Genomic DNA, 14,110 nt, shown 5'->3' on the forward strand with positions numbered 1-14,110 from the left:
ACTGCAAAATGTATATCTTCTGTTCTCATAGAGAAATAAAAATCAATGGTATCTTCTAACCTTCTCACTCTGTGAATAAATATTCAAACATCCTAAGTATGTGTAGTCTTAAAATTTCATGGAAATAAGTGTCTTTTTAATTGTTAATAACAGATTAAGCCCTTCATTTCCAGTATTTGTAATTATTCATCTACAACTCCTCTTGATATATTTCAGGAGAAAAACCTTTTAAATGTGATGAGTGTAACTTTGCCTCCACGACCCAATCTCATCTGACGCGGCATAAGCGGGTACACACAGGAGAGAAGCCCTACAGGTGCCCCTGGTGTGACTACAGGTAACGATCCGTTATGAAGCAAGTGGAGTCAAGTGGGTCCTCATGGTGGGTGAAAATCCTGTTAAACTCACCATAAACGAATTGTGTTTTTGAGTAACGTGAATTAGCATGATTTAAAGCATGATTCATATATTAGGAGTGGGAGTTTATTACACCACCTAATTTTGGTGACTGTTTTAAAAGATGTAAAATATTTTCCCATTTTTTACAATCTTAACGTTTAGGTTTTATTTTTTTTTGGCTGCGTTGGGTCTTCGTTGCTGCGCGGCGGCTTTCTCTAGTTGTGGAGAACGGGGGCTGCTCTTCGTTGTGGTGCGCGTGCTTCCCATTGCGGTGGCTTCTCTTGTTGCAGAGCACGGTCTTTAGGCCTGCGGGTTTCAGTAGTTGCAGGACGTGGGCTCAGTAGTTGTGGCGCATGGGCTTAGTTGCTCCGAGGCATGTGGGATCTTCCAGGACCAGGGCTTGAACCCGTGTCCCCTGCATTGGCAGGTGGATTCTTAACCACTGCTCCACCAGGGAAGTCCCACATTTAGGTTTTATAATCCATTGATGCACCTGACTCAAGTGATTGTAAGGAATCATACAATTAATCAGTTACTCAATGCATATGGCATCTCATCTACTATGAGTGAGTCACTCATTTAGACAATGAAGATAATGTAAGAAATGCTTCCTGCCTTTAAGGATATTGTAGCATAATGGGTGGCTTGTAATGGTAATGTTAGTAAATATTTCTAGTACAGATGTCAGTGGTATTTAAAAACGCCAGGGGAGTGCAAAGAGAAGGAACCAGATCAGTCCTGCTAGAGGAGAAGGCCTGTCAGCCATGGCTTAAAAGATGGGCAGCTTTCAGTCACGTGTGCGTTCTGCGAGGATGCAGGGAGGTGATGGTACAGCGTGGCATTTCTGTGCTGAGAGCATGTTGGAGGTCATGAGTGCTCCGTCCACTCGTGGAGGCCACAGCGGCTAAGTGACATCTGCCAGGTTGCAGAGTAACTTCACAGAGGCCGCAAAGCACAGGGGCAGGAAGCAGGAGTGGCGAATGAGCCTGTTTTACTCTGTGACAAGGTCCGCATATCCCGGGCCTGGTGTAAAATGAAAGGCGGCTGTAGGTTGCAGCTCGATCACGCTGTGTGGGGGGCCTGTGAGCATAACTTCAGAGCTCACTGTGGTCTCTGAGACACCATGCGATGCGCAGGCAGCTGAAGGACATCTTCTTAGGGCCTTGATCAGCCCAACTGTGGGGCTGAAGGTCCCATGGACCCTGTTGTACATGAGGATGTGGAAACGTTGAGGGTAGTTCTTCAGTGCAGCCTGCCTTTGTTACATATCAGAATATATACCTTAAACCTGAAGCCTTCATTGAAAAATAGATTTTTGTATTCCTGTGGATATCGCCTGTGCGTTCAGTAAATCTATTGCCATAATCTCTGTTATTATCCTCATTATTGCATTAAGTTTTATGTTGAAGGTCATCTAATAGTACAGACATATTACGGGTATATTTCATTCATCAATTATTCATTCGTTCCACATTTTCTCAGTTCTGTCTTTGCCTAACACTAGATTGGTGTTTCTTTGAGATTTAATAAAATGGTGATCCAATTAGAGGTAGACATAGAAATTCCGAGGAGCTGATAGTACGAATTCTTTAAACAACAAACGTTATTGAATGCTCTTTTTCCTTATTAGAGGTCATACTGTAGTTGCCTTCCCTGCAAAACACAGGAAAACAATTACAAATTTATAAAAATTTCCCCTAATTATCTCTCTTAGCTTTTAGGATTATATTCTTTCAGTCTGTACTTTATGCCTGTTTTGAAGCATTGTTTTTTTCGGTGGTTTCTTTCATTATAAATTTTATTTTTCACACTTAACAAATTATATAACCATCTTATGTCATTAATCCTGTGTAACTGTGGTTCTCAAAGTATAATTTTTAAGTCATAGAACTGTTACTTCAAACAAGATCTTGTACAGACCCCATGTATAAAATAGATAAAAGTGGTGTCTACCAGTTACAGATTTCAGAGTTACAGTCTGTAAGTCACTTATTATAACACTAACGAATATCATATAAGACTGTTTGACAAGCAAAAAGTTTTCAAATGGGGGGAGTTCTTGCTAACAGTTGCTGTTGGATTAGCCTTGGTGTCCAGTTTATGACTTTGCAGGGAGCGCTCAGCAGGGGCGGGTCGTCAGGAGCTCAGGCTCTTGAGGCTCACTGCAGCCGTCCAGCCTCTTCCTCATTTACAAAAGACAAATGATTTGGGTACGAACTTCAGGAACACTGCTGACGTGCGGTGAGGAACACACTAGATCACTTATCCAGAGCTTGGCTGTGCACATCAGTCCTTGTTTTCACTCTCATCTCAGGTTAGGACTTCAGATGATTGTAGGCTTTACTTGACCTGACAAACCTCAAGATACTGTTCAGTGAGGTAATGCAAGAGTTTCAGTGCCTTGAAGGTCTTTAGTATCTGAAAATTATAATACATGCCATGATGGATTTTTTTTTTTTTTTACAGTTCTTGAAGTTGTTAAAAAAAAACAACCCAAATCAATTGTTAGATAATGACTGAAATACCTTAGAGTTTCAAAGGCCTAGTTTGAAAACCACTCTTTTCTTCAATGTAATTTTAATACTTGCATGGCCTCTAGTTAGATTGTTAAACAATAATAACTTTATTAAATTTTTAGACATTTCTGCCATTTTCAGGTTTTTACTCCAAAAATACTTTTACCTAAATCTCTGTGTGTGTCCATGATTTTTTTGGAAGAAATTCATAGAAGTATGACCTAAGGCTATTAATAGTACTGCTGCAAAGATTGGGATGTGCATTTTGTTTGGCTGATCAGTACTGTGTTTTGGTACACTCAAGTCTCTGTATGCATGAACATATTTCTAAGTATATTCAGGTTTTCTGGGCTTGGAATTGTATTATACTTTTGCGAAGGTCGAGGTCGTGTTACTTGTCCCCCATCCAAGTTATCACCTTGAAGTAGCATCACGTCCGTGGAGCAGTGCGTTGCATCCAGCTGGATCCCGTCCGTATCAGACCTCTGTGAGGCACTGTCGTGAAAAGGAGCTGGTGTTTTCTAAGACTGTTGTCACTCTCCTATGAATTAATACTCAGGATGTTTACATCTAGTGATTGCTATCAAATTTCCTGTTGAAATGCTTAAAGTCCTTGATAAAAGGGTGATTTTATCTTTATTTAAGCCTTTTTAATAATGTGAATATTATTGAAAGTAAATAGTTTGAACACTTTCTGTTCACGGGACAGTTTTATCATTCTGCGTATATACAAGGTTGGGTTTGCTTTTACTAATGAACAAAAGACAAGTTAACTTGACCAGGAGTATGAAAAACTTCCAAATATATGAACACTCCTAGAGTTAGTGACTATGAATGAAATGTAGAATTTTCAATGGATACCTTCGTTTTCTTGTTGAGGAGAATAAGATTTTTAAATGAGCAGGTAGTTAAGTTCATAAAGATTGTTTTGGTTGCATAGCATGGGAAGAACAAAATGCTTACCATATCTACCTTACAACAACAAAGTATCTTCTTTCACAAGATAAAGAAATTGGAGTAGGTATGATTTCTGTAGAATAAAAGTATGTATAAGATGATCACATATTTCCTGAGAAAATATGGTCATATTTGTCTTATCAGTATCTTTCCATAATATTTTATTGCTTAAAATATTTAAATACTTTTTTCATATTTAGATTTTTGTCTGCTTAATATAAATAGATAAACATTATTCCTGTAGAATATTCCTGTTGTTGTCATTATTAACACTTATTTGCAGGTAAATTACCATCATTAGAAACTGAAGTATTATCTAAATTTCATTTAAGAATATATTTTTCATTTTATAAATTGAACATCAGTGGAGAAATTTTAGTAGTTATAATTATTCATGAAAAATGTGAATATAGATTTGTTTACAAAAGAATTTTATAATTGGTCTTTTGAACCTGGGGCTATTTTTCAAGTTTGCATTATTAATTTAGACAGTGACATCTCATTCTGTTTAGATGTAAACGTGTACCCTTTTCCTAAGCTTTTACTGTCTAAGATATCCAAACTTCGAATCCATTATAGATCAGTATATTCCATCATTGCTCCAAAACTTTTTCACTATTAATTAGTATTCATTATAATTTCAAAGCATAAATTTAGATTCATAGCACGCTGTCCTACCATATTATTTATGCAGCAAATTCTTTAGATTTTTTCCTACCTTAAAATGGAAACAATCTAACATTTTTCTATACTTTTATTTTTTGTTGTGTTTCAGTTGTCACTTCTCTATTAAGGAGAGAAATAGAAAACACTTTAATATGTTATAGTAAGTACCCTTTCTAATAATGTAAATCCTTATTTCCCCACGGAGTTCAGTAAATATCAGGCTGCACTCTGTTGCACTGATGACACTGGCTTTCACAAGAGATCTGATGACTTGCCCTGAAGTTGGCTGTGATTGGGCTTTCTTTTACGTGAAACTCACCTTCTCATTGGCTTCCATTTTTTAAGGTTAATAAATGCATATTAAACAGTAAACCACTGATAAGTCATGAAAAGTAACACAAAATTCTACCTGCAGTATTAAAAATATAAAGGATATTCTTACATGACACTTTAAATGTCATTTAGTAAGTCAAAGAAAACTAAAATTCAGCCCAAAGTATGCAGTTTGATCATTTATTTGTTGCATCCCTATTATTGATCTTGGAATACCTTCATTGTTCCTTAAGACTGAGATTTTTGCTCAACTGCATAATTGCCTTAGGTGCTGCCAATGTTACACACACTCTTTTAAAAAGTTGTTTTTACTGTTCTACTTTTCATTTTATTCACTATTCTTTTTTTATTATTTGAAATTATAACTCCAGTTAGAAATATGACATATCATAGAGCTGAGGAATAAAATTGATAAATCCTGCCTCATATTAAAGATTTACCCCCATTGTTTTGCTGAACTTGGAAATACACTCTGATTCTTTTCCTTACTTGATGGTTTACTTAGCTCTTGGCCAGTGTATTTCATAGAATCATTAATGCACTAGGTTTTGATCTCAAGAGGGGTTTTCATTCCTTTTAGATGAGGGGAGGCTAAGAATATTTGATTTACCCTTTGACCCAAGTAGTGGAGTCTCAACAAAAAATGTACTTTTTGTGATATTCCCCAACGTCTCTTTTATCACTCTTCTAAATATTTCGTTTAGTATTTCTTATAATCAAATTTGGTAAGTTTTTACACATATGACTAGACTAGGTAAAATTTAGTGTTTGTCACAAGCATTTGAAATGTGTGTGTGTGTGTGTGTGTGTATCCTAGAAAGTTTTTGTCAAAGAATACTTTTAATTTAATTGAATTCTGTCTTAACTTTACATGATGCTGGAAGCATTTTTAGGATAGTTTTAAGATGTAATGATAAAAAAAATATAATAAACCTTTATTTCCCTTTAAAGTTTGTATTAATTTCTCAAATACATATTTCTATAAAGTGTCTCAGTTATGAAAACTTTTTCAGGTCTTAGATAATAGTATGCCTTTTTACATAATTTTGCTGTATAAACATTTTATGTTTATTAGGCTTTACTGAATAATAAGGCACTAAGGCCTCAGTATACGATGGGATCATTGTTCTGTCTTCCATTGTTTCAGCAGCATCCCGACTTGGGGACTGACTCTGCAGGGGATAATTTCCTCCCTGTGGATGATCTCCCCTGAGGGTTCCTGTTTTCCTTTGGCTTCCTGTGCAGGTTCACAGGTTGTAACAGGAGAAGCAATAGATGGATCAAACTTGGGTTCGCCCTGCATAATAACAAGGAGAAAAACCAGATTTTGTCTTTGTATCAGAACATCATATATACTGAGAGAGAAGTGAAATTATACATAAGGAAATGAACAGCACACATTTCTTTTTCTGAAGAATCAAAGGTAGCATTCATTTATTTTAGGTGATTTTGAAGTTCCTGAAGAGTAATGACACTGCATAAAAATAATCAAATGAAAATGTCTAATATTAATTTATATTTGAAGCAATTTGATTGATGCCACAAGCCTAGTTATATCAGAACGAAATTTAAATTCAAAACATTTTGTCAGTGAAGTAAGCCAAACAGAGAAAGCCTAATATTGCATGATATCACTTATGTGTGGAATCTTAAAAAAAAACGAAAGCAACAACAACAAAACGGTCAAACTCATAGAAACAGAGAGCAGAAGAGTAGTTGCCAGGGAGTGGGGGAAACAGGGAGAGGTTGGTAAAAGGATACAAACTTTCAGTTATGAGTAAGGTCTGGAGAGCTAATGTACTACATGGTGACTATCATTGATGAACTGTTTTGAATACTGGAAATTAGCTAGGAGAGTAGAACTTAAATATTCTCACCCAAAAATAAATAAATAAAACATACCAGTCAATATTATTTCATTAATATCAAGTCTGTTTGTTATGTGTTTATATTCTACTCTATTTTAACTGCTAATCCAGTTAATGGAATAAAAAGCAGATGTCCTAGGCTGAAAGGTTAGTTTGAAAGTCTCGAAGCCCAGTTACTTTGCAAACTTTTCTTGGGATAATGATGATTCCAAGGCTTTCCTCCCTTTGTGGTCAGTTCCTTCTGGGAGGCAGATGTGTCTGTTGTACTATGTTTGTAGTACTTGTCCTGGTAGATGGCCCCTTCCTGCTTGCTACCCTCACACAGTTCAGTGAGCCACAGGTAGATGTCAGTATCGTGGCTGGTTTGTGGAACCGTGTTTGGTCATTGGCTGCATAAATATTTCTTAAGAAGATTCTCCTAGCAGGTGTCAAGATGGTACTTTATGGAGCTGTACTATCTTTCACGTGGAGTAGATGTTTCTGGTAAGTTTCCATGGGATCTTTTGAGGGGCTCCCTAAAAAAAACATAATTGTATTTTCAGGTTTTTCTATCCTAATTATGAAAGTTGTACTGTATGTAAGTGTATTTTTTATTCCTAACGTTTATGTTTCAGCAGAAATTGAATTCTTTCTGAACAAATATCTCCTAATTTTCTCTGATCATTTTATTAGTGAATTTCAAAAAAAAAAATCTCAGTAATTCTAATTGTGGTTTTGATTTAGTTTTGTATTTTCTATAACATATATGTCTAATGTTATGTTTATTTGTAGCATATTTTACTCCTACTTTTCTTCTCTGCCCTGAGACACCCAAGCACATAGACTTCTAAAAATTTTTGTTTAAGCCTATGTGCTAATATAGCACAGTATTTATGTCAGACCTTTAGTTACTGTTGGTAAATTTTCATCTTACAGAAGTTGGTTAAGTAAAAAAAAAAAAAATCTGTAGACTTGAAAACAAATAGATTCCATAGCATTAAAAAATATACATTGGTTCATATGTCTTTAAAAGGGAGAAAAATCTAAGATAATTTGTTTATGACTATAAGTAATTATTTGTTGATGTAGCTGAAATCGTCATTGAGATCACAGATTAATTAAAAGAGCCGTTCTGAACACAAAGTGACCATACATTCCCTTTGCTATCTCTTAAAGTAGAATCTAGATAAACATGTTTATTTAACCTGCTGTTGTTGAGTCCCAAATCCAGTCATTATAAAAAGACCAGCACTATCTTGGGGGATGGTCTTTCTACAAGGAATTACTATGGATAGTCCCTTGGGTGGTAGTTAGATATATCTGTATATATTGTGGTAGAAAGAAAGGCCTTAGAGATGAAAAAAATAGAAAAAAATTTTGGGCAATAGTCTCTTGCATAAGTTATTCCTCAGACACTAGAGCTATTATCACACAACAAAACACTTTACTATGTAACTCTCTGTATCTCCCGGCGTTAGAGGCTCTTACAGTGTGTAGCTTACTAGGAAAACCCTGTAATCACCAGGATTATCTAGAACAACAGTTAGTGGAGCATCAGGCCCACCCTTCTGGTTATATGGTTGAGTTTCACAAGGTCAGATGTGGGGCTGAGAGAAATAATAATACCTTTGAAGTGTATAAAAGTTTGACCACCTGTCATTAGTTCAGTGAGAATGCTAAGATCTTAGTTATTTCATTTTGTTTTTGGATCCTTTGTTTCAGTATGTTCTGAAGTATTGCCTCTCTGGGGCCTGTAAAAAACTGGAAGAAGGAAGGAGAAGGAGAGAAAAACGTGGAATGTTTAGGTAGTGGGGACCCAGTGGTCTGTTTGAGGCAGCTTCTCTATCAGTGTGCCTTCTAGACCTCAGACCCCTTCAGTGGAATAAGATGCTGCCTTCCTGGTAGCACCTGTGTATGTTTCGGCTTTAGGTTAAGAATGTTTGTAAAAACAAGATTACATCTTTTCTCACTTTCACATCTTTATTTTCTTAATTAAGAGAATGTAGCACAAACCCTTTGTTGACTTTTTCCTATTTATGAGAAGTACTGTGCTTGTGAGAAGTTCTATAACAAGAAGTATTCCCGAATATTTTCCTTTTTTGGAAAATGGTGTTGTGCCTTTCCTTCCTGCATAGTGAGCTGTACTTGAAATAAACCAGAATCTGTTATTCAGTAACATAATATGCATAATATGTAATGTGATACTTTTCCCTACAGGGAATTTTAACGTAATATTAACCTTCCTCTTACCCCTTAAACTTTAGTTCCTTACTCTTAATTCTTTTGGTTTGCATCTTGCTAAACAACCCTACTCTCTCATTTTGTATCTTTTATATCAGTTGTGACACTGTTTGGGGTTCTCTCACTATTTAAGTTTTGAATCATGTTGATTAACTGAACTCAGTCATATCTTTCCTGATTGTTTTGGTTTTTATTCATTTTAAATTACAACTTTTAAGAAATATGAAATGAAAATGAAATGTCATAAAACAAATTAGAATTTTCCCATACAGAGAAAATGTGGTAAACTTTTAGTGCTTATGCTTAACTAAATCAGTTAATCTCTTGGATTGAATTATTTGAGGTAAAACATGGTTGACACTTAAATTTGAGTAGTTTGTTTTGTTCTAAAAACCTCAGATAGCTTTAATTTTAATTAAAAGTAAGGTTCTGTCCCACTTTCCACTCCCAAATTATATTTTCCATTTGATTTTAAGTTATCTTCTCATGTCGGCCAGCCTGGATTGTAGGACATATGGGATTATGTGGTGAAGGCGGGCAAGAAGTCCTGTGGGCCATTTAGTCCATGCCGGGGAGTTTGAGTTTTACCCCAAAGGCAGTGCGTAGCCAGTGGAGAATTTTAAGGAGGGAACTGACATATTCATATTTTGCTTTGCAGTAATCACTGACGCAGTACAAATGAAGAGGCAGAGAGGGACACAGCAGGTGTTGGGAGAGCATTTAAAGGACAATTGCAAAGGTGCAGGCAGAAATAAGTGGCTAATCCTAAATAAACTAACACAGTAGCCATGAAGGATAGAGAGAGAGACTGATTCCAGTGCTTGTTAGGAGGTAGAATGAATGAACACGGTGACCAAATGGATGCATTTGGGGACAGGGTGACAGAAAGATGCGTGCCATCCTTTACATGCCTAGGCTAGGGCTGCTGAGTGAGCGGCAGTGCCATTTACCAGGTCCTCACTCCCGGAGGAGAGATCCCTTTAGCAAAATGACAATGTGTGTGGGTTGGATGCATTGACTTTGAAGTGCCCATGGGCATCCACATGGAACGTGCCGGTAAATGTGTAGGTCAGTGCTGGTGTGTGTGGGACTTGAAAGCATCGATGCGATTGGCATTTCCCTTGGAAAATGCGGAAAACGAAAAAGCAGAGGGGCAAAGAGAAGTGTCAGAGAGACTGAGAAGTAGCCTCCTGATATGGAAGGGACCTCCGGGCAGCAGGCAGGCAGCACTCAGGGCAGTGCACCTGCCGCAGCCACCCGGACAGCATGGGTTCTCTGGGGAAGCCCGGTCCTCGCACAGGGGTAGGAGCAGAAAGCACGCGAGGGGTCAGAGGTGACGTGGTGAGGATACTTGCTAGCTGGTCTTGAAAGGAGTGTCTTGAAGGCTGCTTCCTGCAAACGCTTGGGGAGCTGGGATAGCTGCATGCGCAGAGAGCTGGATGCACATTGTATTTGTGTGTTTGTTTTCATCTGTTTGCTTAAGATTGCTTTTAAAATTATACTAAAATGCTTACAGGCGGAGGTGAAAGAGCCAGCTGAAATAATGAAGTTGACCAGTGCTTTTCCCTAAGGGCTCAGGTGGTGCATGTCAGGTGAGGGTTTTGTGACGCATCAGGGGCGCTGATAACGATTTTGAAGAATCAGCAGTGCCTCCCTGTTCCCACCTTGGGACCTCTCGAGATGGAGAGCTACAGCTTCAAACCTCTGAATCTTTACCCTCCCACAGTTTGGGAATACTGCGTAGCACCAACTTTTACCTTTGCTGTGTTCAGAGTTTTGAATCAAAGAACATAGAGACTGTGTAATGGGACTGTTCTGCCCTCCCTACATACACATTCAAACATTGGAATTTTATTTGCTTTCTATGAGGAATTTACTTCCACAAAATATTGTACTACTTTAACTGTTATACATAATTCAAGAATTTGCTTGGCACTAGCAAACAATTCAGGGCAATCATTTAACAAACACTCATCTTAAATGTAATCTTTTAAAGTGTGACATCTTTTCTATGACTTATTCTAAACAATTTTTGCTAATGTCTTAGGGTTTTTCTAAGGCCAGTAAATCTCATGGGCCCCTCTAGTGACATCATAAGCCAGTGGAAACTCACAGACGTTTATCGTGATGACACCTGACCCCCATATATATGTACAACCCTTGCTGTTTGTTTTACCTACCTTTCGTTTGCGTGACTTCTTCCAAATAATTATAGGTATGGTATAACTCTTTGACCAATCACAGCTTTGATTATACTTCTTATGTCCATTTGTACTAAAACTTCTGTTTCACTGTTTTAGATTGACCCCTGCCTTCTTCAAATTGCCATATTTCTAGAAACATATATGCTACTGGAATGGTCCTACCAAGAGAAACGTTAATAATAAGGACCATGTGGGTACTGGAGTTAGTGTGTGTATAGTATGAAAAGAGAAAGCAAATATATCACTCCTTAGGGTGAGGTAGGGTACATGATTTGTTTTCATGACTTAAGGTATATTATAACTGCTGAGTGTTGGTGTCAGTTGTACTAAACCACTAAAAAGTGGAAATAAGTCATATATATTGCCCCACAGGTTGATGTATGCTTTTCTTTTGCATTCACTATCATTTTGTATGGATTTCCTTTGATTCTATTGGAATTTTTGCTGCTTTGTTTCATTATAAATTATGGTTACCACAAGACAGTTATGGCTGCCTCTCAGATTTTGGTTTTAGCTTGTTTCTCAGCTTTAAAAATGAAAAGCACATTTCCCTTTGCAAATTGAGATAGTTCTGTACATCTTGTAACAAATTTTTGGCGCCATTTCCATGAGTACAAATAAAGGTAGTAGAAATACCACAGCGCCCCCGAGGTAGGTTCATTTTAGCATTGGCTGCAAGGTGTTATTGAAACAGTTGGGGCAGCTTCCTTTCTCTCTCTGCTAACACAGCTTTCTTAAGAAGAAGGCTCTCAAAGACGCCACCTAGGAATGGCAGTGAATAAGTGTGTCATTGGAAATGTACCCTCAGACTCAAGGAGCTATGTGCCTGGGAAATATATGGACGATATCAGTGTGTGTGTGTATATATATATATATATATATATAAATTAATTACATGTTCCTTCCAATTAATGATTTCTGGATGGCCTGTGAAAATGACGTTATGAATGTAATGATTACAGAATCCAAATCCTACCTCTTGTTATGTGTACTTGTTTTTAACTACACACGCACACACACATATTACCTTCCTTGCATCCATTTTTAACACAACAATCTTCTAAAATGTTGTGGGTTCTGATGTAAAAGAGATTCAGAACAAGGCTCCAGTTTTATTCTTTTTTCTTTTTTAGTTGAAAACTGGAAGCTGTGTCTGCTTTAGCTGTAAAAGCACAATCAAGGCCCCATGATAAGTGAGTCGGTGCTGTAAAAGTAAAACGAATTTTGCCTTCACTCACATGAACTATAGAAGGAGGAAGCTTTATTGTCCCTGGGAAAGTGATAAGGCAGAGTAATTGTATATTATACTGTCCTGGAACATCTGCCTGAAGACTGTTGGAGCAATTCATCCATCATGGACGATACAGCATGCTTTGTCTTTCTGCTTTAACCCGTCCCCACTGCTGGCCTGCGCAGAGGTTTTGATAGGGACTGTGCCTGGGCCGGGGCGCACATTAATCAGTCCCCTTGTTCAACACTCCAGCTGACATAATTACAACCTGCGCACAGCAGTTATTCAAGTCGAGTCCTTGTCACTCGTGGTGCGAAACTACACAGCCCCGATCCCGGAGGAGATTGCCTTATCACACAGAACAAGGGCTCGCAGGAGTCGAAGAGAATAGCAATGGGAAAATGTCTTCCGGGAGTACTGTATATTCCTTTAAAATAAGACGTTTGAGAGACTTACAAGGGACAAAGGGAAGCATCGTGTGCAGTGACTGAAATGAACCAGTTATGATTGTTAAATGGGTTACCTGGAGCATTTCTGTAAAAATGGACGTAGATTATTAAATAAATTCGATGGCCCCTCGTAATCAGTAATTCTCTTAAGTTTCTTCAAAAGTGATCGCAAAACTTTACAGTTATAAAAGGTTTAAACGCTCCTTGATAGGACTCAATTTTACAAAATAAAGTATGCATTTAAAATCTACTCTCAGTATACACTTAACTCAGAGAGCTTTGTAAGGAATAAACTTAGAGCCAGAGAAAGAGCCTTTCAAGAGACTTTCAAAGACAGGGAAGTTCACTGTTTCCTGTGGCCGGAAAATAAACTTTCCGTATATTATTTGCCACACCTCCTCACTCTAATCCTGGTGGCGTGCTGGCCAGGCCCCTCCAGTATACCAGGTGTGAGGGACGCACTCTCCTGTCAGCCACTTGAGAAGTATTTAAAATTTTATCGCAGCCCCTCCCGTGCCCCTAATAGACCAAGGGAGTCTGTGGGCATGTAGTGAATTATTGTGATCAGGTCTGCACACCTCCCCAGTGAACTGTGCTCTTACTCATGTGTGCAGAAGCTGTGGATATTTTAAATCCAGCCTTTTAAATTTTTTTTTGTCTCTTTGACATTATAAGATTGTCCCAAGTAAAATCAAGTGTGGCCCAGACTCAGAAATGTTGTGAAATGTATTTTTGGTTCAGTAAAAATTTTACTTATATAACCTTAAGTTTGAAAAGCTCTCAACTAGTAAAGCTACAGTAAACTACTACATATATTTATATCTTCATTTGTAAAGCAGTATTATTTGTAGCTGACTATTTCAAGCCAGAGCTCGGTAAGCACACACCTGCGTGTAGTTGAGGCCCTGGTGAGCGTCTCTGTGCGCCTCTCTGCCCTCGTTAGCCTCCCCTACAACTACGATTCCAATGACTGCTTGGACTTAGCAGGAGGGGCAGGCTGCACTTGCCTCAACTTTATTAAAGATCCTTTTCTTCGGAAGGCCTCTCGTCCACGTGCCTTTCCTGGTTTCACATCATTTCACTTTGCTAAATTAGCTAGTTAACAGAAAAGGAGAGACTAACACTCTGTGTGGTAAGGACGTAGGTTTGTAGAAATGAAAAGCTGGAGTGGGAACTCTGTTTATTTCAAAGGTCCAATATAAAAAGAGTGGCAAGATAACAGCGGAAAGGATCTCCACCAGCACTCACTGCAGCTGTGCAGAAAACG

General features: G+C 37.9%; 1 protein-coding gene across 2 annotated transcripts in view; it reads left to right on the forward strand.

The window, feature by feature from the left end:
• ZNF407 (zinc finger protein 407) overlaps positions 1-14,110 on the forward strand; it is a 421,360-nt gene that overhangs the window by 251,980 nt on the left and 155,270 nt on the right. The window contains exon 7 of one of the 2 annotated variants that reach the window (XM_019937214.3): positions 217-337. In XM_019937214.3, coding sequence (XP_019792773.1) covers positions 217-337 — 121 coding nt within the window. Of the gene's footprint in view, positions 1-216; positions 383-14,110 lie in introns of both variants that reach the window. The other variant, XM_019937215.3, reaches the window with a different exon arrangement.

Source organism: Tursiops truncatus, chromosome 13 (assembly GCF_011762595.2).
Source record: "Tursiops truncatus isolate mTurTru1 chromosome 13, mTurTru1.mat.Y, whole genome shotgun sequence".
Classification (NCBI taxonomy): domain Eukaryota; kingdom Metazoa; phylum Chordata; class Mammalia; order Artiodactyla; family Delphinidae; genus Tursiops; species Tursiops truncatus.